The sequence below is a fragment of the Gossypium raimondii genome, chromosome 9, assembly GCF_025698545.1.
Source record: "Gossypium raimondii isolate GPD5lz chromosome 9, ASM2569854v1, whole genome shotgun sequence".
NCBI classification, from domain to species: domain Eukaryota; kingdom Viridiplantae; phylum Streptophyta; class Magnoliopsida; order Malvales; family Malvaceae; genus Gossypium; species Gossypium raimondii.
The window spans coordinates 40,164,958-40,179,711 of NC_068573.1; the positions used below are offsets into that span (position 1 = coordinate 40,164,958).

The 14,754-nt window shown below is 36.3% G+C and overlaps 2 protein-coding genes across 2 annotated transcripts; one reads left to right on the forward strand and one right to left on the reverse strand.

Annotated features, from left to right (window-relative positions):
- The first annotated feature begins 10,057 nt into the window (after positions 1-10,057).
- On the forward strand, positions 10,058-12,460 carry LOC105799668 (uncharacterized). The gene is made up of 3 exons (XM_012630338.2): positions 10,058-11,074; positions 11,565-11,733; positions 11,884-12,460. Exons 1-3 carry the CDS (start codon positions 10,274-10,276, stop codon positions 12,348-12,350), a joined length of 1,437 nt encoding a protein of 478 aa, XP_012485792.1. The 5' UTR covers positions 10,058-10,273; the 3' UTR covers positions 12,351-12,460.
- Positions 12,461-12,901: 441 nt separating this feature from the next.
- On the reverse strand, positions 12,902-14,175 carry LOC105799671 (auxin-responsive protein SAUR15). The gene is made up of 2 exons (XM_012630341.2): positions 13,337-14,175; positions 12,902-13,148 (listed from the first exon to the last, which is right to left on the reverse strand). The coding sequence occupies exon 1, from the start codon at positions 14,030-14,032 to the stop codon at positions 13,649-13,651; it is 384 nt and encodes a 127-aa protein (XP_012485795.1). The 5' UTR covers positions 14,033-14,175; the 3' UTR covers positions 12,902-13,148; positions 13,337-13,648.
- Positions 14,176-14,754: the final 579 nt, after the last annotated feature.

Below are 14,754 nucleotides of genomic sequence, written 5' to 3' on the forward strand. Positions count from 1 at the left end.
TGACATTTTTCATAATTTAAAACAAGATTAAATTCTAGGCATCTTTGTAATATCTTAGCAAGATTATCGAGACATTCATTAAAAGAGTTACCGTACACCGTGAAGTCATCCATGAAGACTTCAATGATTTTCTCGACGTAATCGGAGAATATGCTTACCATACATCTCTGGAAGGTGGCCGGAGCATTACAGAGTCCAAACGGCATTCGTCTATACTCAAAAGTTCCAAAGGGGCACGTGAAAGTTGTTTTGTCTTGATCTTCAGGCGCCACCGGAATTTGGAAAAATCCTGAATATCCATCGAGACAACAATAATGAGTCTTACCAACTAATCGCTCGAGCATTTGATCGATAAAAGGAAGTGGAAAATGGTCTTTTCGGGTAGCTGCGTTTAACTTCCTATAATCGATGCAAACCCTCCATCCATTCTGGACTCGAGTAGGAACTAGCTCTCCTGATGAATTTTGCACCACTGTCACGCTAGTTTTCTTGGGCACGACATGAACTGGGCTAACCCAATCACTATCAGAGATCGGGTATATCATTCCAGCATCCAACATTTTCTGGATTTCCTTCTTTACTACCTCCGTCATGGGTGGATTAAGGCGCCTCTGAGCATCTCTCTTTGGTTTCGTGTTATCTTCGATGGAAATTCTATGCATACAGGTGGATGGACTTAGCCCTTTTATGTCGGCTATTGTCCAACCAATAGCTTCCTTATATTCCTTCAGAACTCGAACTAGACTTTCCTCCTCGTCTTTGGTTAGTCTGTTTGACACTATTACCGGTAAGGTGTCTTTCTCTCCCAAAAAGACGTACTTGAGATGGTCTGGTAATGCTTTAAGCTCCAAGGTTGGTGGCTGCAAAATCGAAGGCAACATTTTAACTTGGGAAGGTAATAGTTCAAGATGGTTACCTCGACTCGTCGACGATGGTTGAGTCTCCAAGTGTTTGACAATTTCTCGCAACGGATCTTCTATAACTGCTAACTCTTCGAGACGACTCAATACATCCATGTCAATACTTCTGTAAAGGACAGTTTCCAATTCATCAAAGTTATGATATTCAGAATAATTTTGAGTTAAACAATCTATACTATCGATACTGGAAATATTTGATAACGAGTTAGGATGACCCATTGCTTTGTAGACATTGAATTTCACAATTTCGCCATCAAACTCCATTGTCAATGTTCCACTCTGAACATCAATTTTTGCGCTTGCGGTACTTAAGAATGGCCTTCCAAGCAAAATATCAGATGAATTAGTTGAGTTATCGTCCTCCATATTAATAATGTAGAAATCTGTAGGGAAAACTAATTCGTTAACTTTAACAAGGACGTCTTCAAGCAACCCTTCGGGATAGATGACTGACCTGTCCGCCAACTGGATTATTACTCCTGTCTTTTTCAAAGGACCCGCGTCAATCAACTTATAAATAGGATAAGGCATAACATTAATGGAAGCCCCTAAATCGCACATGGCTTTCTTAATGCCTACATTACCTATCTCACAGGAAATAGCAAACATACCTTGGTCCTTGTATTTAGGCGGAACTTTCTTTTGTAGTACCGCGGAGACATTTTCTCCTACATTTACTCTTTCGTTACCTATTAACTTCCTCTTGCTAGTGCACAATTCCTTGAGAAATTTCGCATAACGAGGGATTTGCTTGATAGCGTCGAGCAAAGGGATATTCACCTCCACTTTTCTAAATGTTTCGAGGATTTCTTTTTCCTCATTTTCTTTCTTATCCTTCGCGAGTCTCCCTGGAAAAGGAGGTGGCACCACAATTGGTTTTTGAATTTCTGATTCCGGTCTGGCTTTTGGATCAGAGATCTGTTTTTCCCGTTCGTTGTCTTGCCCATGACTTTTGTCTGGAACTGTTTCCAGAACTTTTCCGCTACGAAGAGTTATTGCACTTGCATTCTGCCGAGGATTCGGCTCTGTCTGGGAAGGTAATTTGCCTAGAGATTCCAAACGATTAACCGCCATCGAGAGTTTACTAACTTGATTAGTTAACTCTTGTATTGATGCATCTGTCCTTTGTTGGTATTTTGCAGCATCGACGGCAAGTCTCTCTATAATTGCTTCTAGAGATGTGCTCGGCTTGGGTGGCGGTTGCGGTGGTTGCAAAGGTCTCGGTTGGTATGCCGGATTATATCGGGGATTAGCTCCGTAGTTCAAGTTGGGATGATCCTTCCACCCGGGATTGTAGGTGTTGGAAAAAGGATCATAGCGTCTTTGTGGAGGTCCCGGAAAACCTCCGACAGCGTCAACATGTGCCGTTGAATTTTCGTTAAGGATTGGGCACAAATCCGTCAGATGTTCAGATGTAGTACAAATCCCACACAGTTGGGTCTGATTCTTCTTTTCTGTAAGCATAGATTGGACAATATTAGTGAGCTTATCCAATTTATCTTCCAAGGATGAAACGTTTACCCCATTAACCCGTCTTGTGGGTTCTGAATTTGGCCGATACAGTTGAGAATTTGCCGCCATGGTGGATATCAGTTCTCTTGCCTTTTGAGGAGTCATATTGACAAGCGCCCCTCCACTAGCAGTGTCAATCATCTTCATTTCCAAAGAGAGCAAACCCTCGTAGAAATATTGAAGAAGTGATTCTTCGGTCAAACCGTGTTGAGGACAACTTGCACACAGTTTCTTGTATCGCTCCCAATAGTCATAGAGCGATTCACTTTCCATTTGGCGAATTCCCACTATGTCTCTCCTAAGTTCAGCTGCTCGCGATGCTGGGAAAAACCTGTCAAGAAAAACACGAGATAAGTCATCCCATGTTGTAATTGAACCGGGGGGTAAGTAAAATAACCATTCTCTTGCTGTATCAACTAAAGAAAAAGGAAAGGCCCGAAGTTTAATTTCATATTCGGTTACTCCCTGTGGTTTCATGCTTGAGCAGACCATGTGGAATTCTCTCAAGTGGGTATGTGGATTCTCATTCTTCAAGCCTCGAAAAGTGGGCAAAAGATGGATCAGGCCTGACTTCAACTCGAATGGAGTTTCTCCGGCTGGATAGTTGATGCATAACGGTGTTTGTTTGTTGAGAGCAGTAGCTAGTTGACGAATGGTTCGGTTTGCCATCCTTTCCGGTTCACCGAGGTTGTCTTCTGCTTCTTTTATTTCAGGAAGTGGTTTGGTCTCAGGTTCAACCACTTTGACTTGTTTTCCACGTTCAATTGCTTTTACACGTTTAAGAACTTTCGTCTCTTTACGTCGCGTTCGTGCAGATTTTTCGATCTCTGGATCGTATTCGAGATCTCCGGATGAAGATCTGGTCATCAAGATGATTTAAACAATTTGTAAGTGTTGCCAGTCCCCGGCAACGGCGCCAAAACTGATGGGTGTCGAATCCACCAATATAAACCTACGCCTTAAGTTGCAAATTATGCAGTATAGAGAGTAGGGTCGATCCCTCAGAGACTGGTTTACTGTAAATTGTTGCTCGTTTGACCAGATTTATGTCGGGGCAGCTGTCGTGCCCAAGACGTTTGGGGGGATAAAAATTTGAAAACCTGAAATTAACAGAAAAATAATGTCAAAAGTAAAAGTTGAAAACAGAATAATAATAACTGTGAAATAAATATTAAGAAAAATTAATTAGAATGAGCTCAGCTTTAGGCGCGAATTTTCCTCGTCTTTGAACCGATCCTCGAAATTGGATGAACTCCTCTTTTCCAATAAGCTAATTATAGCTACCAAGGACGCCTCGGACACCAACTCTTCCTTGTGTAAATTAGTTATGGAACGTCCAATAACTAATTCTTACCGATCGAACAACCACGAAACGTTCGTGATTTAGAACTCCGACAGCTTTGCGTTCTAGAAGAGCCTAGCTCGAACCGATGCCCTCAACCGCGTGGGACATTTAAATCCGGTTACTACTTCCCTTGACGGAACCAAACAGCAGCCTCCACTTGGCACGCCAATATGTTCACAGAAAACCGATTAGAAACGTTCTTTTCGGAATTCCAACTGTACGTCTAATCACACCAAATCAAACGACGTCTTTTTTGACTTAGTGTTGATCTGACTTTATGAGCTGACAAAATCATACTCTTAATTCGAAGAAGTAATAAGTACTGGAATTTTAGGAGTTAAATGGCTCGGGTTCGTAACTCACGGGTTTTGACAAGGCTAATTTCGGCCTAAAGCTGAAAATGGGTTTAGTTGGCTAAGGTTTGGGACATGTTGGTATTTGATAAATTAATTAAGGTAGAAAAGGTGAAAAGATGGGTAATGTGATTGAGAATGGGGGTGGTTGAAAAAGGGAATTTGAAAAAGGTGTTGTAATTGGAAAGTAGTAAAAGCTGAAAGTTTTTAGGAATTAAAAGTTAAAGAAACTAAAGACAATAAATAAATTTGTGAAAAGTTGAAAATAAAGGTGAAATGGATGGTAGGCTACTGGAACTAATGAAAATTGAAGGAAAGTAAGCTAAGAAATAACAAAGGCTACGTGAGAAAGGAGAGAATTGAAAGACAAAAGCTAAAATATTTTTTGATTGATGAAATGATGAACAATACAAGCACTATTTATACTAGAGGATTTACTAAATTAGGAACCAACTAGTCATAGGAAATTAAGGAAAAAAAAATATTCCATGACCAAAAATATCCCAAAATAATCTCCCCCACTAAATCAACAAAATTTTCAGCTAATTAAAATAGGAAAAATTCTACTTTGGCCCTCCTTCTTTGCTTCTTTCTTTAATTTGGCCCAATTGTTTCCTTTTTCTTCTATTTAGCCTCAAATTGCATTCCTGCACAAAATTCAATAAAAACATGGAAAAATTAGTGGTGCACTTCATAAATTAACCAATTTAATTACATAAAATATGTAACTTTAGCCTTTAATCACTCATTTCTTCAGTTGAATTTGATCAAAATATGACTTTCTTCAGAAGCGTATTTTGGCTTCTCTTCATGGTTGAACTGGATTGAAAAACGGTTTTTTAGAATGTATACGACGTTTGTCAAAATTTCTTTAAGTTCTTTAGTTTCTTTAGAGAATTTTGTAGAAAATTTTTAAATTTTTAGATCCCATTAACTTGTGAATATTGTGTTGAATGATTTTAAAGTGACCCATTTTATAGTGACAATCAATCAAATAAAAGAGAGTTCTTGTAGAAGTTTACTTTTTTATTTGAGTATTGAATATAATCAATATCATTAGATCATGTTAAAAATAATTTTATGTTGGTCAACGAGAATTTGTGAAAGATAATCATTTTGATGTAGGTCACATTTGTGCCTTTGGTATGGCCATTGACATCGACTCCTCGCAAGCGGCATTCATCCCCCCCTCTTTTTTCTTGATCTATTCCTCTACCTTTTTTTCTTGGTTCTCTTGATCCACCTCGTCCCCTCTCCTTCCACCACCTTGTGTTCTTTGCTAGCCATCTCCTTTTTCTAGCAAAAGGAGTTTAGAATAATAAGGTTTGCCTAAGGTTTCCCTTTAGTTCTTCCCACTAGGGATATTTCTTGAGTTTGTGGCAAATTGTGTTTTCTTAGGGGTTTTTTGTACTTTTTTTATGTTGAGTTCATGACAACTTGGGTTGTAACACCCTTTTTCCGGCCTAATCATAGGTCCGAACTACAGGATGCTACAGTCGTTGCTGGAGTAACTACTGACAAATTCACAATAAAATCACCATTTTACATCATCAATCATGCAATCAACAATAGTACAACATTGAATATCAATGAACATTCTTTATTGGGTCTTATGCAAGCATACGAATGCTTTAAAGTCAACACGATATCAATTAGGGACCTTTTTGTAACATTTTAAAAATATTAGATCAAGTACACCATAAATAAATCATTCAAATATTCAATCACGTCATAAACACCTAGATATTATGATACACAATCAAATTCAAACCTTAGTCGAGCTTACAAAATCTCTTTTAATGACCCAAGCACAAAATATGACCAAATTGTAAGGTTTTCAAACTTTCCAAATCAAGTATCGATACCCTTGCTAGGTACATATACCATTTTAAGCTTCAATGTTTCAAAAAAATCAATTTAAATCAAGAAGTATCAATACTAGGTTTAAAGTACTGTTACTTTCCTTTAGGTATCGATACTTTCTTTTGGTATTGATACTATTTTTGCATTCTGCTTTGCAAAATTTTGATTGAAAAACGTAATGTACCGATACCTCATCTAACGTATCGATACCTTAATGCCAAATATGTCAAAATCCTTTATTTTGGTTCCTTTTCATGCCCAAATCCTCAACCTATGCATTTAGTGCCTAGAAGTACCTTAGAAAGTTGTTCAAAATCATCACCAAACATGCTTCAAACTTTCATTGTACAACCGTAACATCATACAAAACAATATGCCATCTCTTGGAACCAGTTCACAACAATACATACCAATTCCAAATTAACCAACTTTCATATATCAATACAAGCCTTAAACTTATCATTTTTAATATGTAACTTTCTCACCATTCATACTTGTATTAACATATCATGCTAACATCATAGTCATGCCAAAATACTACCAAAATGTTCCATTCAAGTGATACATGAAAGACCATCATAAAATACACAAATTCATATAGCCATTACCAAACCAAGATTAAGCATTAATCAAGACTCAAATTAACACTACCAACCAAAGTACGTACATACATAACCCTATATACATGCCACAAAACCAAGATTAAAATGGCTAAAAGACTACTGAAACAATGGTGGGATAGTGTGATCTTCAAGTTGATCTGTCTGACACGTTTCACAAGCCGACAATCTATAGAAAAAGGAAAAAAATAGGTAAGCATTTCGAATGTTTAGTAAGTTTATATGGAAATAACTTAACATGCCTTGACATTTCAACTAGTTTAAGTAATTGAAACACAATTGTACAGAACATGACATTCCTTTGGCATCCTTATGCATACATACACACTTCACAAAATCACCAATAGGTTAGTCCATTAATACAACAAGATCATAGTACTCAATTCATATACAAGCACAACCATGCCATTTCATATCATGCTATTCAACTTTGCTCATTTTGTAAACACATCAATCAAATAACATGATACAATTAAGCTTGGTATAACACTTTACAATAATAAGGTGAGTTCAGTGTATAATAGAGTAATATACTATTCAATATATTACCATATGTATAAATTCCACAATTCAATACCATTTGTATAATTTATTTAACGTATAACCATTTAAGAATGAGACTCGTGTCATTTCATTATCATTTCTCTTTTCCATTAATTCAGTAGCCCGATGGACTATAATAAATAAATTTGGATACACGGGTAACTACACTATACCAGATTGCTCATAAGAGCTCAAACTACAACACACCAGGCTAGCAAAGTGCAAAGCATGTAGGCACCATGTAATCAGTAACAATCCATCCCTCTACCACACCAGTATAACTTGGTAGTCCGCAATAAATGCTGGATTTCAATATAATCAGTAATATCTTCGTACCATCACATATATCCCATACAACGCGCAAATAACCCTATTGGCATGTCAATTGTATCCTATCCTTTAATACGTTCACGTGGGCACTTATACCATATATAGTTCATTCACTTAACTATATCATAGTCAAAAAATTATCATTCAAGTATATCAACTTTCCATATCCATTCAAAACATCGTATTCATTCATAATAATATTTTTCATACTATACGATTTAGTCCATAGATGCCAAAATCATCAAATTATATTTAACTATACTAAAAGACATTACAATATAACACACACAAAAAACATTATAATATAGATCAAACATAACATAAACAACTCGGCAAAATAACAACAAACAAGGTGTCGAGACTAATATACAATTTTTCCTTTTCTACAATTATCTTCTAATTTATTCAATTCCCAATCTATAATAATTAATTTCATTATATCAATAAAACCTATTATAAATATATATCAATTCAATTTCATTTTAGATGTCACCTAATTTTTTGTTTTATTCAATTTAATCCCTAAAACTAAAATAGTCATAACTTCCAAATTTGAGCCTCGATTTTGAAATTGATCTCAATTTCATCTTTATACAACCCTCTATTATCAATAATCACATAAATTTCATACCAATTTTGAAATACTTATACTTTAGTTCATATGTTCGAACTAGTAATTTTCACTTTATAAACTAGTCATTTTCATATCTAAACTTAAAATCTAACAACTTAGTACCAAAAGCTTTAAAATTCCATAATGGAAACTTTTGAAAACTTTAACAATTTCACAAATTGGTACATGGGTTGGTTAAATCAAGCTATTGAGACCTTAAAAACATAAAAATTACAAGAAAATGACTTAATTTACTTACCAAATTGAATGACAAAATGACTTAATTTACTTACCAAATTGAATGACCTAATGTTGAGTTCATAAAAGAATGGCTTCCAATGTTTGTAACGTTAAAGGTGTTAATAAAAAAAAGGGTTAAGGGCTCAAACCCAAAAACCCATAGTTGAAGATATTTCGATAATTATGCCTTTAATTAACTTATAATTAATCATAATTAGTTTAATTAATCAATAATTAATTAACATTAACCTTACTTAACAAATTTTAGTGGGTGATAGTTGGCTATCACCACCGTTTGGCCATTTAATAATGACATATTTATTCATTTGGTCCTCTTATTAATTAAAATTTTATAGTGATTAATTTTATCACTTTTACACTTTAGTTCTTGTACCTTAATTAGTCACTAATTTGGAAAAATTATTTATCCAAAATTTAATTCATCTATACAAAACTCCGTAAATTATGGAAACAAGGTCCCTATATCTTATTTTCCAACATCACTGGCTTTAGGGTCGTTACACTTGTACCTTAGTTAACTATCTAATTGACACAATTAAAAGACCAAATTTTAATTAAGCTTTATACTAACATCAAAAATATTAAATAATTAATATTTACGGGCTTGAGTATCAAAAATGAAATTTCAAAACTACCATTTCTGACACCACTAACTTTTGGATCGTTACATGTTGAAGTCGACTCACTTTGTCTACGTTTAATTTGATGGATGTGGTTTTGAAGGACTTTCCAATGAATTGATTGTTGAATGTGGTTATCATGCAGCACGTCATGTGATCTATTATAGTGATTGATGTTTGAACATGTGCAAAAACTCATGACATGGCTTGTATATGTGGCAGTTACGTTCTTTCTAATTCTAAATAAAGCTTTTGATTCATATTTGTTTGAGTTTAATTTTTTATGCAGGTTTCTGATAAGTGATACAAATAACATGTTTTAATCCTGTTCTTAATGCGTTTTTGGATGATTATTTATGCAAATTGGTGAATTTTATACTCCTAATCCTTTAAATTCTTGTTTTTATACTTAAGAGAGCATCTGAGAGTAAAAGGAGCGAAAAACGAGCAAAAATCGTACAAACATAATAGATTTCAAGAGCCACACGAGCTGGCATACGACCATGTGTCAGACCGTGTCAATTTCGCAATTCGCATCCCAAACACGCGGAAAAATGTAAATTTTAAGCTTTCTGGGCATTTTAAAGTCTATAAATACCAAATAGAAGAAGAGAAGAGAGGTCATCAGAGAATATTGAAGAAAACAACTCGAAGAATACAATTGGAGTGAACTCTGAAACAGATTTCCATCAAGATTGAAGACCTCCTTTTAATTTCTTTTGAAGTTTTTAAGAGTTTCTTTATTTCCTGTGGTTATTCTGTCTTTAAGATATTTTTATTCACAATGATGAGGTACTTCTCTAGATATCTAGAGAAGATGAATTTTATGCGATAAATAATTAATTTTTGTTCTCAATTATATGTGCTTATCTCTCATTTTAATAGCTTGTTTCCTTGTAAAAATTTGCAACCTTTTAACAAAAAAAGAAAAATCCAAAAACAAACAAGTGGTCCATGATTTATTTTCTTTTGTACATACTTGTATTTGTATAACATTTAATAGGCTTTAAACAAGTACTGCCGTTAGCTTGTTGCCATGTCAAACTGATTATATAGTTTTCATTGAAAACGAAAACTGTCCATCAAAATCAAAGAAATAAAACAAGGTTCCCTACTCCTTCCCTCGTCCCAATTTGGGTGAAATGAAATTTCATCTTTTGTTTGAAAACTTCTGACGTAAAAAAAGCTCAAGTTTTTGCTTGAAAACGTTGGCAAACGCAGACAGTTTTTACTCTTTACTGGCTTTATCCTCAATTTCTGTGTCTCCAAAGTTTCACAGGTCTATCAAGTAAAATGTCTGAATCTGAGCAAACCCAAACCCAAAATCCAGACCCCAAAACACCCGAGCCCAAGGTTCGAGCAGTTGGTGTCACTGAGTATAGCTGGTGCAGAGCCGTGCCCGGTGGCACTGGCATCACTGTCTTGTCCCTCCTCCTCTCTAATGTCCCCGATATCTCATTTCTTGAAGCACTCCTTTGCAGGCTCCAAGTTTCTCATCCCATCCTCCGTTCCAGGGTCCGCTTTGATGCTTCCTGCAACACTTTTTACTTCGTAACGCCTTCTAACCCCCATGTTCAAATCCAATCCTTTGACCTTCAATCTACTTCTCACATACTCCAAAGCTCCCTCGGCGATTCCCACATCGATTCCCACCACGTTTTACTCGAGCACGAGTTGAATAGGAACTCATGGAACCGCACTGATGGTGCTGGTGATGGTGACCAAGCTGACTGGGATGTCTTTTTCGTCAGCATTTACACTATAAGCGACACAAGGTGGTTTTTGGTGTTCCGGCTACACACGTCAGCTTGTGACCGCGCTGCCGCGGTGGGTCTGTTGAGGGAATTATTAGAGATGGTGGGTGGCGGAAGAGCCAAGGCGGAGGAGGAGATAGTGCAAGAAGTGGGGATTGAAGATTTGATTCCTAGTGGTAAGGCTAACAAGCCTCTTTGGGCGCGTGGGGTTGACTTGCTTGGCTACTCCTTGAACTCTTTCAGGCTGGCGAATCTCAACTTCATTGATGCTAATTCGGCTCGGCACTCTCAGGTTGTGAGGTTGAAGATGAACCCAGATGATACCGACAGGCTTGTTGCTGTAAGTAACACTTTGATTTCACAAGTCTGTAAGTTCAATTTTTAAGGTAAAACTCAAAACTGCAAGTCTGCAACGTTGTAATTTTTGAGATGTTTTAAGAGTACAAAGCACTGAACTCGAAAAACTTGTCTCCGGTTCGAATTAAAAGGGAATCTTCGGTTGCCACAAGTTTCATGACTCTAATTAAAAAATTAGGATTTCAGTAAATGCCATTGTGAAGTTCTTTGTGGCCAACATCTTGGGGATCTGACATCTACATCTTGTGATATTTGCATGAACTTTTACTTTGGGCTCTGAGTATTAATTGATCTGCTTGGAAGCTTTATGCATTTAACTTCTTTTAGTGCTTGATATAATTCATCATCACTATCATTGTTGGTCTTATGGTACCCTTTTTACCTGACTTGTTCTAAGATCATTCTAAAACTCATGGTTTATGTGATTAAATTGTTTTGAGCTAGGAAGTTGCTTCATCATATACCATTTACAGGGCTGCAAATCAAGGGGTATTAAACTCTGTGGAGCCCTGGCAGCTGCTGGTATGATTGCAGCTCGGTCCACCAAACCCTTCCCTGATCATCAAAAGGAAAAATATGCTGTTGTAACACTCATCGACTGTCGGTCAATTCTCGAGCCAGTGCTCAGTAGCAATCATTTTGGTAAGTAATTAGTTCATTGCTATTATCATCCTAATTCTATTGATTTTTGAGGGACCGGAAAACTAATCTCAGTCTGTTGTTGATTTGCTTGGCACTTGGGTCTTGCATATGATGCGATTATCATCTTGTTTGATCCTCTTTTTTATTTAGGATTTTACCATTCTGCAATCCTGAATACACATGATGTGACCGCCCTTGATGAAGTATGGGAGTTAGCAAACAGATGTTATACGTCCTTTTCCAATGCCAAGAACAACAACAAGCATTTCTCCGATATGAATGACCTAAACTTCCTCATGTGCAAGGCCATTGACAACCCTGGATTGACTCCATCGTCATCTATGAGGACTGCCTTCATGTCGGTTTTCGAAGACCCTGTGATTGATGAATCCAACAAACTGCACAAAGAAATTGGCCTAGTGGACTATGTGGGGTGTTCTTCGGTTCACGGCATCGGTCCAACCATTGCCATATTTGACACCATACGAGATGGATGTTTGGACTGCACGTGCGTGTATCCTGCGCCACTGCATTCCAGAGAACAAATGCAACAATTGATAGATTCAATGAAAAGAATTCTTGTAGACGGTAGTATCAATCTGCAGACTAATAGCTAGTTTTTCTTGTTTCATTCTCTGAAGAATGTTTGCTCCATGAACAATTTCTGTACTGGTTTTGTTATCGTAAATGACAAATGAATAAGCCATTCTGGGATTGTTTTAACTTACATTTAGCCCACTATTTCATGAGCGAATCTTTACCCATGCCGGCTTTGAATTTAAATTGATGCATACCATTGATGATTTGATCGCTCAGGCTCAATTAATATGCCCGAATTCATGATATGTTACAACTTACAACACTTCTAAGCTAAAGACAGGTACCTACAATTCGTGTCTTATTAATTGTACTTTGTTATATCATAATCGAGTTTAAGCTAAAATTTGATATCCCAATAATTCAAATTGTATAAATTTTGGAACATCTCGTGTTGTGTGGTTTTCTAATATTGTGGAGCCTAGTTAGAACCCATGTTGCTGATTATTAACTTTGATAACCATTTATCCTCGATTTGATGGGCTTTGGTCATGTTCCTGAAGAAGCACACAGAAAATTTACTGACAGACATGCAGGAGCTAATGCAATCATAAATTCAAAGGCCCAAAAATTGTTGATCTGAAATAACTAAGAAAAGTTTATTCCCACTGTGGCCTTCTTTTCCTTGGGATTGCAATGCAAAAACTAAGAAAAAACAATAAACACACTCCAATCAGAGCAACATAATGTTGGGTAAAATGTTAAGCATCTCAAATGCCTAGATGCTGTCGGAGTAGAGGATCGTCAACAAGGGCGTTCTGCTGATTTTGATCATGTTAATAACTTCTTGATGTGGTTCTTGTCCTTGCTTAAACTACCTACAGTTCCAAGTAGTTTGCATTTTAGTCCCAAAAAGTTAAATGCAGCAAAGCAAATGTGCACAAAGCCACAAGAACTGAAAGTTTGAAATGTGAAATTCAAAAGGAAGGTTGATAGTGGTTTGGTTTGAATAAAGCTTGAGAAATATCATAGTCAAACAAGTAGAAATTCTAATGGTCAGAGTTACCTGTCTCTGATTTGGTCCAGACAGAAGAAAGACAGAGGAAGAAGCCTGGAAATGATCCATTTTAATTGTATCAAATTCTCTTCTTCTGCAAATGTTTACATGCAGAAGTTTAGGAACCAATTCACCTAAAGTAGCTTTGAACTCGATTCAATCTAACTCTACCCAGGAAAGTTATTAACATGATCAAAATCAGCAGTGCAGCAAAACTGCATGTGTAGGGTACACCAGAACTACAGCTCTAATGCATTCATACAACTATAAACTCCAAACATATGTTAAAAAAAAAAGATTATGGTTCCCTAGTTCTTGAGACTAAAGAAATTCCTCAACTAGTTTTCCAAAATCAAACTTCCCATTACAACATTCTACAGCATTGACAACTTCTAGAAACGTTGAGACGCTACATGGAACAACTAGTTTGTCCCTTTGTTGGAAACCATATTCATTGTAAGACTTCTCCAACAACATCTTGAAGAGTGGATGAGACAAGAAGTTGGTTGGCACTACAAATCTTTCTTCATTCTCTCCAACATAAATAGCAAATGACCCTGGTGGGGTTGAGGCTGTAGTAGGCGATGTCATTTCCTCAAATTCCCTTAGCAACCATTCATATTTGGATTCCTCACCATCTCCTCCACGCATGCTCTTCACCTTCTTGGCTAGCTTCTTCAAGGAACCCATCTTTTTCCCCAACATTTTTATTTGGTTTTTGTTCTTCAGCCTGAAAAGAAGGGAGAGAAGTTAGGGAAGATAAAGAGATGGTGAGCTCTTGTTTATTACTGCCTAGTGGGAGGTGGCTAAAGGGGGGAATGTCTCAGAATTTTTCATCATTTGACTTATCAATAATTGGGGAATCTATGAACATGTTTGGCTAACTTGTAAGAAAATGTCTAACATTTACTTTGACTTGTCAACAGTTAAATAGGGACTAAGAATCTAACTTTAGACTTCAAACAAATATTAGAGACCAATGATGATGTTGGGGTTCAACCCATTTTTTGAAATTTGATTGATAAGACATTATGCACCAGTGTTGTTGGTAAAACAATGTTGGGTGGCTAACACTCTTTCAATAAAAGAAAAATTGGTTTTCAATCTCTTAAAAGAGTGATAAAAGGGTAATGTAAACCATTTTAAAGGGTCTACAATGCACTAATCAACTGCTAAAGAATCATTTCTATATTTGAAATCTAATGCCATGGTTCTTTGATTATCACCAAAGAGAAAAAGAGACAGACAATATCATAATCTTCAAAGCAAACAAATGAACCACTTCTTGTCTTATTCACATCCTTTTTCTTAAGGTGGGAATCTCAATTAAGTTTCTATTTGTCTTGTTGAAATGTTGGTTGAAAAGCGTAAAGAAAACAGAGTTAATTCATATGATCATGTTTAAGTTAGTTTGGATTTAAGTTAAT

Excerpts from the sequence above, each read along its gene's own strand:
- LOC105799671 (XM_012630341.2), bottom strand. The coding sequence starts at position 14,032 with ATGTTGGGGAAAAAGATGGGTTCCTTGAAGAAGCTAGCCAAGAAGGTG.
- LOC105799668 (XM_012630338.2), top strand. The coding sequence starts at position 10,274 with ATGTCTGAATCTGAGCAAACCCAAACCCAAAATCCAGACCCCAAAACA. Across the intron at positions 11,075-11,564 it reads ATACCGACAGGCTTGTTGCT|GGCTGCAAATCAAGGGGTAT; the intron begins GTAAGTAACACT and ends TACCATTTACAG. Across the intron at positions 11,734-11,883 it reads GCTCAGTAGCAATCATTTTG|GATTTTACCATTCTGCAATC; the intron begins GTAAGTAATTAG and ends TTTTTTATTTAG.